This window comes from Dunckerocampus dactyliophorus, chromosome 19 (genome assembly GCF_027744805.1).
Source record: "Dunckerocampus dactyliophorus isolate RoL2022-P2 chromosome 19, RoL_Ddac_1.1, whole genome shotgun sequence".
NCBI lineage: Eukaryota > Metazoa > Chordata > Actinopteri > Syngnathiformes > Syngnathidae > Dunckerocampus > Dunckerocampus dactyliophorus.
Genome location: NC_072837.1, coordinates 16890689 through 16907091, shown reverse-complemented (window position 1 = coordinate 16907091; position 16403 = coordinate 16890689). Strand labels below are relative to the sequence as shown.

The following is a 16403-nucleotide window of genomic DNA, read 5'->3' as shown; positions in this document are numbered from 1 at the left end:
CAGCACGTAATTCCGCCTCGCAGCTCATCTGGTTACGATCACGGAGGCGGTGCAGCCCTCCCGGGATGATAGTGGGAAAAGAAGCAAAGGAATTGACGCAAGTAAGGAAGGAAACACAGAGGAGGATATTACTCATGTGTTGCAAAGAGATTACAAACACATTTTTTATTTAGGCCCATTTTGTTGGAAGTAGGCGTGAGATAGATCTACGATGTATAGAATATCCTCAAAGGAAGCTATACAATAATCTTCCTTGCAGCTGTGTTTAAATCAAATCCACCAATCAACACCACTACAAGCTCCGCCTCTCTCTGGCGCATGCGTACGGCAGCCTTCCAGGGAGCTGTCCAAAGACAGTCGGTGCTGGAGTGTTTGGACAGAACACACACACACACACACACACACAATGGAGGAAGAGTTAAAATGTCCAGTGTGCGGTTCTGTGTTCAAGGAGCCCATCCTGCTTCCTTGCTCGCACAACGTGTGTCTGGCGTGTGCGCGCAGCATCAGCGTGCACACCCCGGACGGCGAGCCCCCGGTGCAACAGAGCCGAGCCTCGGCCAGCTCGGACTACGACTACCTGCTGGACGTGGACAAGATGAGCCTGTACAGCGAGACGGACAGCGGCTACGGTTCGTACACGCCCTGCCAGCTCAAGTCGCCCAACGGCGTCCGGGTGTTCCCCTCTTCCGCCGCCGCCGCGCAGCGCCTCTGCTCGCTCACCTGCCCGCTGTGCCACCGCAGCGTCTCGCTGGACGAGCGCGGTCTGCGGGGCTTGCCTCGGAACCGGCTCCTGGAGGCCATCGTGTCGCGGTACCAGCAGCACCGAGCCGTGTCCTCCTCGTCCTCTTCCTCCGGGGCTCCCAAGTGTCAGCTGTGTGACCGCAACCCGGTGGACGCGGCGGTCATGTGCGAGCAGTGCGACGTCTTCTACTGCAACGCGTGCCAGCAGCGGTGCCACCCGTCCCGCGGCCCGCTCGCCAAGCACCGCCTCGTACCGCCGCCGACTCACCAGCCGGGCCATGCGGCCTCGGCGGCGGCCGGGCAGCCCCCGGCCACCGCTCGCAAGCCGGCGACGTGCGTGGAGCACGAAGCGGAGAACTTCGTCATGTACTGCTGCAGCTGCAGAGCCCCGGTGTGCGCCAAGTGCGTGGAGGAGGGAAGGCACGCCAAACACGACGTCAAGCCGCTGGCCCTCATGTGGAAGCAACACAAAGTAAGCCAGCACGCACACTACACCCTCACCTATCACCTTTTTGCATGTCCAACTTCCACAGGCCACGTGAAGAAAGGCAACCACAATGTATCCCAGTGGGCATCCTGTAACTGGTTATGGTACAGCAGATGATCCTGCTTATGACGCCAACCCGTCTCTGTCCAACAGCTCCTCAAGTCCTGGTCCACTCTGTAATTATTGTTACTAAAAAGTGCCCGCTTAAACCGACATACATGCTCATCCACACAGTCATTTCGGTCATTTCTATGAAAAATGGTTCCAAGGCCAGTAATCCCTCATTTATGGCCGTTAATTGTATCCAGCCCTGACCGCGATAAGTGAATTTCTGTGAAGTAGGATTCAATGTTAATAAATGGAACATTATTCTAAATACAATCTTTAACATTTTTAGAGCCCTGTAGACATGAAATAACACCCCTATAGTCACCTTTACACTCCTATTATTCTTTCTTTACGTCACATTGCTCAACTGTAATGCACACGCTACAGGATCACTGCAGGGATGCAAGAGGCCGCCACGACTTTAAGCCTAGCATGCTAGTGAGCGAGCTAACTAGTTAGCCTCCAATGTATTTCTTCGAAACTTAAAGGAAAAATGCAATTTTTTTGGGAATGTTGCCCATCATCCACAATCCTTATGTGAGACATGAACACATTTTTCTTTTTTCTGTGTGTTCTAAAGATATAAAAACAGATAAAAAGAGGAAGCTAAGAATGCACGTAATGGGACGTACCTATTCCGCCTATAAAGCCTTCTGAAAAAACCTCCAAAAAAACGCCAACAAGGCTCCATTTCCCTAATGTGACCTGCATATTAACCAAGCTACAGCGACATTGTTATTATTATTATTATTATTATTAACATTGTTACGCCCAAGAACTACGCTAATGGTGTAGTGACACCTCGCCACATCACACCGCCTAGCTACTACCCGGCTAGCGACCACCACACATTCACTCACAATGCCTCAGGCCGCTAGCGAAAGGTAACGCTACATATTGGAGCTGCCGCCACTGCTGCTGTGTTTTTGTTTTTGAGTTTGTTAAGTTAACGCTAGGTGTAGCGTTCCTTTCTATGTTGCTATGTGAAATCAACGCACCCAGGAAGGAAGTTCCGCTACTGCTTCAAATGAGCTTATTTAGACCACACATACACGCATAATAAAGACACTGTGATTTTCGGAGTGTCTGTGAATGCATCTTGCGGTTGTCTGATGACAATGACCAAGTGTGGCTCCGGGAGGACTAGCGATAGATAGATACTATCCGCCCCCTGAATATGAGGCACTTTTGTAGTGCGTGGGCATTGGAGATTCCAAGCGTGATTGTAACATGAGAGGATACATGGCTTGAAATAACCACGCATGCTAATGCTAATGCCGCATAACACTGCAATATTAAAGTCCACAGTCTCCACATTCCTGCATCTGCCCAAACAAAATCTCTTTAGCCTGCGGGAGACCTTCCTTGTCCTCCATTGTTGCTCTAATTGTTGGTTAAATGAGGTTCATCCTGGTCAGTATGAGTCAAGTTGCAGTTTTTTTTGTCCACCTAGCAGCCAAATAGGTCAGTGGGACAAATCCTCACCTTTCATCCATTCACCATGTTTACCTTCCTTTTTGCCCTCAGCACCCCTTCCCCAATCCCACCCCCTCCCTTCTTTACACGCCAGACGTTCCCATAAATGGACCGTGAAAATCCCATCAGGGGACGAGGGGGCGGGTGAGGGGGCGGCGATAAGTAAATGAGCAGCAGAAGAAGAAGACACGCTCGCCTCTTTAGTTACACGTTTCCTCCTTTCTTCAGACACAAATGACATTCTCAAAATAACACGGACAAGCAGCAGCAGTGAATTGTCCATCATTTCATCAAGTGACAAACGTCTCAACGGTCCATCTTTGCAATTGCGTCGGCCTTCGTTTAGCACAATTTCCAAATTAATAGCGGGTGGTCCATTCTCAGGTCTAATGCTTGTTCTCCCCAAAACATCATTTCATTTTACAAGGCGGGGTGTCCAAAGTGCGGCCCGGGGGCCATTTGCAGCCCGCAGCACATGCTCAGACTAGAATTTAACAAAAAAAAACAACCCCCCCCCCCCCCCCCCCCAAAAAAAAACAGGAAAAATGGAAAAATCTGCAGTAATTTTACAAAAATAAAGTCAATGCAATAAGAGAAAAAAGTTCTAACAAAAAAGTCGTCATTTTACGAGAGTAATGTCGTAATATTATGAGGAAAAATAACGTCAATTTAGTAGCATAAAGATGAAATAATTGGAAAATGTAAAAACAAAAAAAAAACTCAGCAGAAATGGAAAACAGCTGTAATGTTAAAGACAATAAAGTCCAAATATTAGAAAAAAAGTATATTAGAAAAAAGGAGAAACCAAGTCACAATTATTATTTTGTAATATTATCTGTAGTTTAAAAAGAATAAAGTCAAAATATTACAAAACAAAAAAGGCATTGAGTGGTGCGAAAACGTGTTTGCCTCCTTCCTGATTTCTTATTTGTTTGTCACACTTAAATGTTCTTAATTGTTCATTTCTTTTGTTCTTCATAAAATACAGGAAAAATGGTGATTAATTAATTTGAAAACTGATTGATTTCATTAAAAACTGTAATCATTTCACAGTCTTGAATGATCAACATTCAGCGTGTGTGTGTGTCCTTGTGTTTTAGCATGAATGATCAACATGCAGTGTGTGTGTGTGTGTGTGTGTGTGTGTGTGCGTGTCCTTAGCATGTGTTTTAGCATGAAAGATGACACGTTTGATTAATGAAGGACAAACGCTCCTATTTGGAACTTTACCAACACAAACAGATGTCAAGCATTTGGAAGGAGATGTTTGGAGCAAACATGAGGAAAGCAGCTTCACGGTTTGGAACCACACACGCACGCACACACACACACACACACACACACACACACACACACACACACACACAGACACACACAGGCGCATACACACGGAGAGAGGGCATAAATATTCAAAAGTGAAGCAGATGAACTTTCATTTGCACAAGACACACTGATCCACTTTTGTCTGATCAGTCGAGCAGAAAACACACTGCTATCTATTTAAAGCACACACACACACACACACACACACACACACAATTTGTACCAGTGGACTTATTTCACGATGGCCGTCCGGCTGACCGAGCTGCCGAGAGGCTTAGCTGAAGCTGGATTGTGATAAGAAATGTGTGATTCCCGCCTGTGACCTCGGCGTTGGGCGTGTGTGTGGTTAGTTGTGCACCGTGAGGGAGAATGTAAAGGTGGGCTGAGCCTGGCGCTCAGCAAAACTTGTCGAGAGAGAAGCTTTGCTTGGTGAGGGATTTGCGTGTTTCACAGAGGTCGCGAGATCTCGCAAGATGAAAACGTGAGGAGGTTTGCAGTTTGGAGGTAGCGAAAGGTAACGCTACATATTGGAGCTTCCGCCACTGCTGCTGTGTTTTTGAGTTTGTTAAGCTAACGCTAGGTGTAGCGTTCCTTTCTATGTTGTTATGTGAAACCAATGCACCCAGGAAGGAAGTTCCCAAAATAGTGTACGTATTCCATGTTATCATGAATGTACCTGTTACTACATGCTCACAGCAGGGATAGAAAACCATAAAACCTTGTTGGAGCTTTTTGGAGGCGTTTTAATAGCGGACTTTCTAGGCGGAATAGGTGTGTTCCATTACATGAATTAATTAGCTGCCTCTTTTTACCTGTTTTTATAGCTTTAGAACACACTGAAAAGAGAAAGACACGTGTGTTCATGTCTCGCAGAAGGATCGTGGATCACGGGCCGCCTTCCAAAAATAGTGCACTTTTCCTTTAAACTGTATTTTAGTTCATTTCGATCATTTTTATGCTTGAAAATGCTTCATTTAGGCCAAGAATACCTCACATTTGCTTAAATACACATTTTTTGACTAATAAAAGGCAGTAGTCAACAGTCATCATTTTATCAATTTGTTCATTTATTATTACACTGATTATTATATGGAATTATATTGCATGGAATGCAGGAAGTGAACAATATGTACTGTACTAGATGTGGAATGGATGGGGCTGGGATTAAATAAGCTTTGCATCTTCCTACTCCTTTTGGACATGTGGAAGTGTGAAAGGATGATTCATGAGATGTATTCCATTGTAACCTTCATGTTCAAATAAACTAAAGTAAACCAAACTAAAACCAGACTAATTTAGGAAATAATGCCATAGACGAGGTAGCGATTTTCAAACTGAGATGGAGCGAGGACGACTGCAAACGACGGAATGCACCATTTAGTCATGATATTATTCTATCAAATCTGAAAAGAATGCTGAGGGGGAGGTTTTTGAGGACTTCTGCAACGACACGCGTGCGCACACACACACACGTGCACGCACTGTTTGCGTAAGTGAAAGTTGTGCTGCTGGATATGAACACTGTATGTAGGTTAATGCGCTTCCTGTCCTTTATTGTACACAACCAGCGCGTTACACAGGAAACACTGTGTGCGTGCGTGCGTGTGTGCTTGCGTGTGTGTGTGTGTAAGAGTAACCAACCAAATATAGCTGAGCGCGTGTGTGAGATTTATTTTTGGCAAGTGTGCGCCAGACCGTGTAGGAGGAGCATCCCGTGGTGGGACAATGAGCCGCGTAACCATGGACACGAGCCACCGTGCGTTTCAAAGGAGGCTGGAATAAATGAATATGTTGGAAAAAGTTGGGCAAAATGACGAGAATGACAACCTCGTAAAGCACCCACCTCCTGCTCCTGCGTGCATACATATAGAAGGGGGCGGGGGGAGCTGCTAGTGCTCCTCTGTTGCCGTGGTGATGTCTGGGGAAGAAGTCAAGGCTTGCTTGTTTAAAAAAGTGTGAGTCACTCTTCCTCATCCGAGAGACGCCGTTTGGCTTTCGCGGCGCGAAGGCGTCGAAGGCTCTCGTCACGGGAGTGAAACCTGTTGAGAAGATTTGATCCAGTCACTCGTGAAGGCTGGGTTCAGGTTATTTCATACTTAATGAGTACCCCTCACATTTCATCATGCATTTTTATGTCAGTCTATCTTGTCAGGGGACGGTACGACACAAAGATATACTTCAGAGCAGTCAGTGTCCAGCTTGGATAGCAGTAAAGACTTATCTTTACTAAGTATCCCGTGAGAATGAGTCAACACAGCCATGACTGTGTAAATATCTGCATGGCTGTGCCTTGCCCACAGCCAAGCATGCTGCTGGTGGCGTGCACGAGTGCTGCCGGTGCTGGACAGCTGCGGTTCATGGAGGGAAAGATGCACTGTGACATCCAGCAGCCCCGCCAGTGATGTCATTAGGAGGAGGGATGAAAAAAGATTCCAGCAACAACCCGTTTCCAAGGACAGTGCTCGATAGCACTGGCGCAACACAAGCTGTACACTGACTACTACGGGTGTCACACGTCTTGTGGGGCGATAATAAAGTCATGAATTCATCACACAGTAAACGAAAGTGAACTCAATCATTTTGCCCGCCTCAATATATTGCCATGTGCGTGCGTGTCTGTTTTTGCTCGCCTCCAAACAGGCAGGAGGAGGGTTCACTCTTTGCACTGGTTTCAGCACCTTGGCGCGTTTCTACGAGTAGATTGCAATATATTAATAAAGTATCTATTTTTTAAATATTTTTTCATTGTACTTTTCTTCAAAGTAATGCTAAAATCTCATCCCTTAAACCCAATCTTGTGTATCGTGTCGTCTCGTGAACTCGGTGTCTTGTGACACACCTCTAGAAGTTGACTTTCTACAGTTCATGGCTGGTTAGCGTCATTCATTCCTTCCAGAAGGTCCGAAACGGACGCTACGTGAATCCGTCTTTCCCATAAGAAATCACGTAAATCCAACGATTCCGTTCCAGAAAGCCAAAAATGTTAACACAAAACATGTTTTATAGTTTTACAATTACAATTTTACATGTAGTAAGCCGTCCCAAATACATGAATGAAAGGGATAAATGAACATTTAAGGTTACTTTTACCTTCACTGAAGACGCGATTGTTCCCAAAGACACCATGTGGCAGCGAGACACCACACAGACACCACCTTCCTGTTTTGCCAACAGTTGTTTCCCGAATTCAATTGTGTTTCTGACCTCAATAACCCAAAATGGAGCCACAGTGCCGACTTTTTGGTAAAGAAGGTGAGAAACACTGTTGAATTGAGGAAATAAGCCATAAGGTGGCGTCCATGTGGCGTCTCCCTGCCACGTGGTGTCTTTGGGAACACTCACATTAAGACTCACGTCTTCATTGAAGGTAAAAGTAAACTTAAATGTTCATTTATCCCTTTCATTCATCATTTAAATGCATGTAAAACTATAAAAACCTGTTTTGTGTTAGCTTCTTCAGAGTCAACCGATGATGACATCATAGATGGGTGACGTAGCTGACTTCCATTGCAAACTAGCAAGCTAGCCTTTTTGTTGGAAGCTACAAATGTTTTGTCATAAAAAATACATTAAGAACACAGTTGGACTCACGCAGTGTATTAATAACACGACAAGACGCTCGCCGTATTGTACGCTTACCAGAAAATGTACGCAAACTAACACAAAATGTAGGCGAGACGTGCTAACCGAAGTCTATTTGGGAGGACTAAACGGGTCAACATGGAGGCCAACAGTGCGTACGTCGATGCTGACACAGCGGCGGAGGATTGCCAGGCGAGGCCAAATGAAAGGATGAAGAGTAGGGAAGGGGGAAGCAGATTGTTTTTGACCTCCGGCTTTATGTGAACGGCTAACACTCGTAAAAAACAAAACACAGCTGGCTGAGGACGGGACGTCATCCAGCTGAACAGCAAGTCACGTGCAGACAAACAAAGACACAATACGTAGAAGTTGTAGTTTCAAAGAGCGTGTGGACGCTACACTGACATGAGAGGTGGACCAGCCAGGACAGTGGGGTGTGAAGACGCACCATAGGGGAGACAAAAGGGGGCGGGGCCAGGGGCAGGGGTGTAAAAGACGAGGAGTGCAGCCCCTCCCCCGTTTCCACTCATGTGGATGTCCCTCGGGGGTCGTTTGGACAAGGTTAACCACTCGGGGGTCAGACAGCCCTTTGTTGTGCTGTGGTTGTCTTTTTTTTGGGGGGGGGGGGGGGGGGGGGGGTTCACACTGACTCGTCTTGACAAATACACCATACGGACAAAAGTATTGGGAAGAGAAAGGACTCCTCCAGCTTGGAGGAGGAGAACAAAGGAGTGAAGATTTGTTACCTTTCAGCACTCTGCTGGGGGTCACACCTAAATGATGATTGTGGTCATCATCATCATCATCAACCGGTACCCTCAAAATCGATAGAATTCTTACTTTTTCCAGTGAATTCTTGGATGCACGACTAAAAAACAAAAATCTCGAGTGATTTTTTGGTGCAGATAAAGATGCACATATTGTTCCTCAATTGTCCTTCATTTGTCATGATAGAATTCACAAATGAGGCTGATGTGGCCTTGGTGGAGGTCTACAGTATATACTGTGTGTGTGTGTATATATATATATATATATATATATACACATATACATATATACATACATATATAAAATCCTGCCCTGTCATTTATTGTTCCTTCAATGAAATACAGTCAAAATGGGCATATTTCACACATAGTGTGACATGGTGATTAATTATGATTAATTCATTTGAAAACGGATTCATCTGATTAAAAAATTGGAATCATTTGACAGCTCTAAAATAGGTACATTGTTTCTTCAGCTTATACCTCATTTGTGTACACATCTGGCTTCTGGCTTTAAAAGTGGCTTTCACTTTAACAATATTATACAAAGATGATGTATTGTAAAGACTTTTTTGAAACATCAATGGTTATTATGACTAGGGGTGCACAATAATTATCAAACCGATAAATCCAATAACATTAAAAATAGCTTCGATAACCGACAATTTAAAAAAAAAACGCTCCAATGAGGCGAGATTACCCGTGCTGCGCGGGTGAGCAAATCAAGCACTCCTTTTTTTCTGCTGCCTGTGTCGTTATCAGCCTGTCGTCACTTCCCCTGTTCTCACTTGTAAACAAACATTCACTTTCCATGGAAGACATTTCGTTTGCTAGTTGTACCAAATGCTCCGCGATGAGGGGGAAAAAAAAAACCCATTGAACACACAAAAAACCTTATCAGCCACCTGAAAGTCTGGTGCTGCGCGTTTGAAAAGTGCAAAAGGTTTGCCAGAGACCTCTGTGGTGTCACACCAGCTGCTCGGAGCGTGTGCCCGAATACAGTGCACCTTGCTGGGCCACAGCAGGTGGCTCCCTCCCCTCTATGCTCTGGTTCTCCTGATAGTAGTGATGTGGTAGTAGTAATGTCTAAACTACACTTAAATCTAAATTTAAAAGAGTAGATATAAAAAAAGTTATCAGTTATCAATACCATATCGGTTTTGAGAAGCAGAAAGTTAGCGGTTTGAAAAAAAAAAAGGCATTGTGCATCTCTAATAATTACTACAAGTAATAAATTACAATATTTGTGAAAAGTTAATTTTAGTAGTTCAATGAAAAAAAAAGAAACTTATATTCTATAAATTGACTTCATACAGAGTGAAATATTTGCAAAAAAATATATTTATCATTTTGCTGATTATAGTTGACAGCTAATAAAAAAAAATAATTCAGCACGTCATAAAATGTGAAAAACAGTCCAAAAGTTTAATATTGCCAGGGTAACAGGGTATCAGGGTAACTTCCTGAGCCATACAGTATTTCATTGGTGTCTCGGTCTGAAATGAGTCAATTATGAGGTCACTGAGAGAGGAAATGTGGAATGAAGTAGCGTAAACGTGGCTATGAAATCCCATCAAGAATGAAAGGATGACGATGGCTGAAGCTTGTGGGATGACTGACACGCTTAGTAGAAAAAAAGGAAGGTGAGGATTTTTCCTCATTATTTAGGATCAGTGTCAACAAGCACAGTTGGTCTCGGAGAACCCATTTTAGGGGATTAAAAATAGCACAGTTTAATCTTTTGCTGCTGCTTTGCTCCTTTTTTAAATGATTTGCTTGGTCTAGAACAGGGGGTTCTGAAATGGTGTCAACCTGGCATGCACATTTCCAAATGGTCAAAGTCACGGCCCACTTTTATTTATGTCATTTTCATTTTCATTTATTTGTATTATTTTTTTGCAATTTTATTGAAGTCATTTTTAAATTGTATTATTTTTTTACATTTTTATTTTAGTCATTTTTATTTTTTACACTTTTATTTAGTCATTTTCATTTGTTTGTTTTTTTTTAAACACTTATTTCAGTCATTTATATATTTCTATTTATATATTCCTCCGTTTATTTCTATTTATGTTTAATACCTTTAAGCAGGGATTCCAATCAATCGGCCACCGATCAAAATCGGCCCATTTCCGTGAAAAATCATGTGATCGGCATGTGCCAATAAATGCCTTTCAACGGCGATCACCTGTGGCTGGTACTACTGCAGCATGCAGCATGCAGCCTGTAGCCAGTGTCTCTCTCCCACTGTCTCATCCTCAGTGATATGTTCTCTTGAGAAAGTCAGTCATATATGTTTTTGTCTAAAGGAAGGTGATTTTATGCTTCCCTTTTTCATATCATACAGCCAATAGCAGGTGTGCAACCAGGAATTCTGGGCCCCATGAAAAAAAAAGAATCACGCTGGGCCTTATTTTTTAAATAATGACCTATTTTTTGGGCTCCCTGGCAGTCAGGGGGACGGCATCCCTGGGCAATGGCGCTCATCATAAATAAAATTGAAAAATGTACACTGATTTCACTCATGGATGACCCACCAGTTGAGAACCCTACTGGTCTAGAATGAGTGGTGTGTTTTCCTTGGCACCGCTGCTTTAATGATGCTTGCTAATGCAGCAATAAAAAAAGAAGAAGGAAATGTATGACCTCCTCCTTGGTGCGTGATGGGACGCCTCCCCCTCCCCCTCCTGTCCGCTGCCACTGAGGAAGGAAACATAAATGAATGAGTGAGTACAGGCGAGCAGGTGGCGCCGGTCAACAAATCAAACAAACTCCAGGCGAGGCAGCCGTGATGATGATGGTGATGATGATGATGATGATCCAGGAAAGTCCTCATCCGTCATCCCCTCGTTAGCATCGTCTTGGCGTGGAACCTCACGCCGGCCGACAGCTTGTTGGGCCAGATGGTCTCCATGGCAACGAGCTCCAGAAGGGTGGACTTGGGTGATTTGTGAGCCATCCCGGATGTGCATGGGGGAGGGATGCCGCTGCTGGGAGGGCACGTGTGGGGAAGGGGAATATCACGTTGATGATCAATAAAACATAACATCTACATCATAAATACTTCACTGTACAGTAGGATGGCCTGGGACCTAGACATTGATATCAAATGGTGGTACATGTATGCAGTACATTTGGCCTGTATTACTGTATCGCGTGCAGTCATCCCTCGTTTATGGCGGTTGATTGGTTCCAGACCCAACCGCCATAAGTGAATTCAATATTAATAAACAGAATATTTTCACACTTAGAGCATAGAGAACCTGTTTATGACGTTGTAAATACTTGTTTTAACATTATTAGAGCCCTGTAGACATGAAATAACACCCCTATAGTCACCTTTACACTCCTATTACCCAATATAGTAGACATCATGACAGAAAGTAAGTCATTTAAGACATAAATATGACTCGGACTCGTGTGTGTTTCAATAAATGTCTTCCGGACGTGTGGACAGGAAGTGCCGTTGGGGATTCAGAGTTGAGTTTTACGGCCACAGCAGATTATGATTATTATTGTGCCTGTTGTCGTTGGCGATCAAGTCTGGTGCGTGTTACTAGTGACACCTAGTGGCTGGTAGACTATAGTTAATCCACGTCTTGTATTGCCCTAAACTGTATTTGCATTTTTGTTCATTTACAACATTTTTATGCTTAAAAATGCTTCATTTAGGCCAAGAATACCTAGCATTTGTTTTAAATAGTAGGGGTGTAACGATTGGTTTTAATAATGATTCGATTCGTATCACGATTCGTGGTTGTAGATGCAATTCAAGGACGATATTGGTTCATTTAGAACAATAAGAATCAGTAACTTTTTTTTTTGAGAAAAAAAAGAAAAAAAAGACAAAAAAAGACAAAAAAAGATTCAGTAACCTTAAATCGATTCAGTAACTTTTTGGCCAAAAATTCAACCACCGTGAGTGTCAAATAAATACCTGGATACTGGACAGCCCAGGCGAAGTTTCCTAGATTCCCGCTTTTCTGTACAGGAATCGGGTATAAATGATTCATAATGCTGACATACTTAAGAATAAATTATCAACAAGTACAGAAAAATGAGTTAAAAATGCAATACAAAATCAGGATGACCAGAGGGTGGTATAGCTTGCCATGATGAATTATGAATGTGAAATGAATGTGGTATGCTGTCTTCAATTAGGCGTTGAAACCTACTCACCTGTACGGGCCGATGGAAGCAGGGGCTTTTTCTTTCGTGCTGATAATCCACCACCACATAGCCGGAAGACGATCACGTCACCGACACAGACCGAACGTCTTTACAGAGTCTTTATCATTACAAGTGCTAAAAAAACCCACACATCCATATAAAGGCTGCCGGGCTTAAATCCAATGCTTTATTTCCCAGTATGGATTCAATCGATTGCCTTTTAAACGATGTTGGATCAATATAAAAACAAAAACTTGCTGAACGCAGGTCGATGTAGTTGAATCATAGGAATATAAATCGATGCATCGATGTAGTGAATGAACCGTCACACCTCTATTAAATATGCATTTTTTGGAGTGATAATAGGCCGTAATCAACCACGAAACAGTCATCATTTATACAATGAGATGTGTTTTCGATGGAAAAAAGGGACTTTTTGTTGAAAAAAAAAATGTTTTACATTTTTTTGTAACTAAAAATGTGCAAATTTGCCGGGCTCCTCTACAATGAGGCATTCATTGTTGCCGCAAATGTATGAAACCGTTCGGGAATAAAAACGTCTATTGTGTGTGCGAGTATGTTGGAGAAAGGGGAGCAGGTGGGAATGTGGGCGGGGCCAGGGTGGGCCCCAGTGTGTGTAGCTGTGTGTGTTTCCTTTGTCTTGCCTTAAAGTGTCATGAATATTCACACACAAAAGGGTCCCTGTGCGCTTCTTCCAAATCTTTTCCTGTGAACAATAAATGTGTCAATAAATCCAGCAAATCTACTGACTATTGTTTTAGCATCAATACCAGCTGACTAGACAAGGAGGGTTGCTTTCATTCATAAAGATGCGTCCCCGTTGGGCAATATTGTTTGTTGATTCATTAAAAGGAAGTTGATGATCTTCCTAGGAGTCCATCTGTGTTCCTTAGGGGACACTAATGTACTGTACACTGCAAAGTAACCAAAATGCGCACCTATGTTCCCAAATCACAAAAACCAAGTGTCAGTGGTTTGCCCTTTTCCATATTATACACAACAGTCATCCTACGCTATATTGATTAAAAATGTATTAATTAATAATCACTGTTAGAAAATGGCCTATTATTAGTCAAAACACATGCCTATATCAGCAAATAGTACATATTATTGGCCCAAATTAAGCATTTTCAATGGTAAAAATGGAAAATCCATATATTAGGCATTTAGAAGACATGTTATTTAGTGTAACATCTGTGATGTTGTGTGCACCTTTAAGAGGCGGGGCCTGGGGAGTGACGTGTGTTACATCAGCTAGCTATCGTAGAGTCTTTGCACGTGTGGAGAGTGCCAGCGACTGGTGTGAGTTGTGGCCGACAGCAGCTCCTGTGTGAATGTTCGCTGCACCACTGCAGTAGTATTCTAATACACCGGCCACTAGGTGTCAGGAATGTGACTACCAAGTATGCTGTCAATGCTAACGTGTAAGTCTTATTTATGTCTAAGATATCTTATTACAGAAGCTCGTTTCCACCACTAAGAGAAAAAAATGTCTCAATGGTATATTTCACATATATAGTATTATTTATGTACTATTATATAGTTTTTATCTCATAATTATGACTTACCATTGGCATATTTTTTTTCTTTTAGTGGTGGAAACGGGCTTCGATATATTTGCTCCTTTATATATACTATATTGGGTAATAGGAGTGTAATGGTGACTATAGGGGTGTTATTTCATGTCTAGAGGGCTCTAATCATGCTAAAAAACAGATTTCTTACATAAGTTTTCTATGCTCTAACTATGAAAATATTTTATTTATTCTATTTATTGAAGCCTACTTTGCGGAAATTCACTTATCATGGTCAGGTGTGGAACCAATGAACCGCCAGAAACCACCATAAACGACTGTAGTTTATTTTGGGGCATTCAGGAGAGAGAGAGGCTAACGTTTATGATTGTATTTTTCCTGCAGTGTCAGCTCTCGCAGGCCCTCAACGGCGTCTCGGACAAAGCCAAAGACGCCAAAGAGTTCCTGGTCCAGCTGAAGAACATGCTGCAACAGATCCAGGTAAGCGCCACGCTTACTTGGGTGCATCCCAAAGACATAACAATACAATATGTGTATTGCGTGTATTATTGTGGTTGCCTCAGGGCGTTGTGTGACGAGCGGCACACAAGGCTTTTTGTTGACACCATACTACCGATTTGTATGCGATTCCACGTACAAAGTCATGTGACAAACCCAGACTCTAAAGAAGTCACTTCACGCTTCATTACCGAGATACATCCAAACAAGTAGTGGGATACATTCAGACAAGTAATGGGATACATTCAGTGATGAGGGCTTCCACTCTTCTGGGAAGACTTTCTATCATATTTTGGAGTGTGGAATTTTGTCCATTTTTGCAGAGGTTGCTGCTGAGCTATGCTTGATTTCCATGCACACCAAGAAGCAGGAAGTTAATGAGGCAACGCTCCTCTGGGACGCCTTTTTGGAAGGAGAGAACCCAGAGGAAAAGACGTCGTCTACATTGTAGTCCTTTTCTCTCTCTCTGTCTTTCTTTCTGTTCCTAACTCCACCGTGCTCCCTGACCTGAGTGAGGGAACAGTAGTACAGTACAGTACAGTACTACTTTACTTACTTTACTGAGGGAACAGTAGTACAGTACAGTACTACTTTACTTACTTTACTGAGGGAACAGTAGTACAGTACAGTACTACTTTACTTACTTTACTGAGGGAACAGTAGTACAGTACAGTACTACTTTACTGCCTCCTTTCGCATGAATGGCAGATGCTGTGGAGGAGGTCAGCTACACAGCCATGGTGTCCACAGGGAAAACACACACACACACGCGCACACACACACACACACACACACACACACACACACACACACACACACGCACACACACACACACACAAGCTAAAAATAAAAGAGTGATTCCGCATTTGTGTGCAGACCATTGTCCTTCACCAGCAGCTCTCAGTATCCTGTTAGCAACACTGCAGTAACTAACATGCATCTTAATCAATGACTGAATCGGTCTGAGTTCAAGCATGATAAATGAGGGAACACGGTATACATTTATTCTGTGTAATTTCCCATCCTTTTAAACATTTTTTAAAGTAAAAATGATTGAACTTGCCTCCACCTTTAGAGGATAAATACTTTGGATCCTGTACCAACCCCTCACAGAGCTGTCCTACCTAGTGCTAGAGCATGAACAGATTAAGCCTGCTAGGATGAGAGGTCAAACGTCTTCTATGACTCAGATTCATATTCAGAATTCTTTATTTCGAGCCATCCATCCATTTTCTATGCCGCTTCGCCCAATTAGGGTCGTGGGGGTATGCTGGAGCCTATCCCAGCTGGCTTCGGGCGAGAGGCGGGGTACACCCTCGACTGGTCGCCAGCCCACATTCATACCTATGGACAATTTAGAGTCGCCAATGAACCTAACATGCATGTTTTTAGAATGTGGGAGGAAACCGGAGTACCCGGAGAAAACCCACGCGTGCAAGGGGAGAACATGCAAACTCCACACAGAGATGCCCAACGGAGATTCAATTCAAACTTTCCGATCTCCTGACTGTGTGGCCAACATGCTAACCACTCGGCCACCGTGCGGCCCTGTTTTGAGCCATACCAAATAAAAATACAGTATATTGCACATTGCTGTCTACATTGTACCCACACTGTGTGGAGCAAACACCGGAATAGTCGCACTGCAATCAATACAATCTCCTGAAAGGACGAATGAGAATATTCTGTAAA

The 16403-nt window shown here is 43.3% G+C and overlaps 1 protein-coding gene across 3 annotated transcripts in view; it reads left to right on the top strand.

The window, feature by feature from the left end:
* The first annotated feature begins 312 nt into the window (after nucleotides 1-312).
* LOC129171878 (tripartite motif-containing protein 67) overlaps nucleotides 313-16403 on the top strand; it is a 48805-nt gene continuing 32714 nt past the window's right edge. The window contains exons 1-2 of one of the 3 annotated variants that reach the window (XM_054760953.1): nucleotides 313-1216; nucleotides 14598-14693. In XM_054760953.1, the coding sequence (XP_054616928.1) occupies nucleotides 407-1216; nucleotides 14598-14693 (906 nt within the window). In that variant the 5' untranslated portion in view covers nucleotides 313-406. The remainder of the gene's footprint in view (nucleotides 1217-14597; nucleotides 14694-16403) is intronic. The other 2 variants (XM_054760950.1, XM_054760951.1) reach the window with 2 other exon arrangements.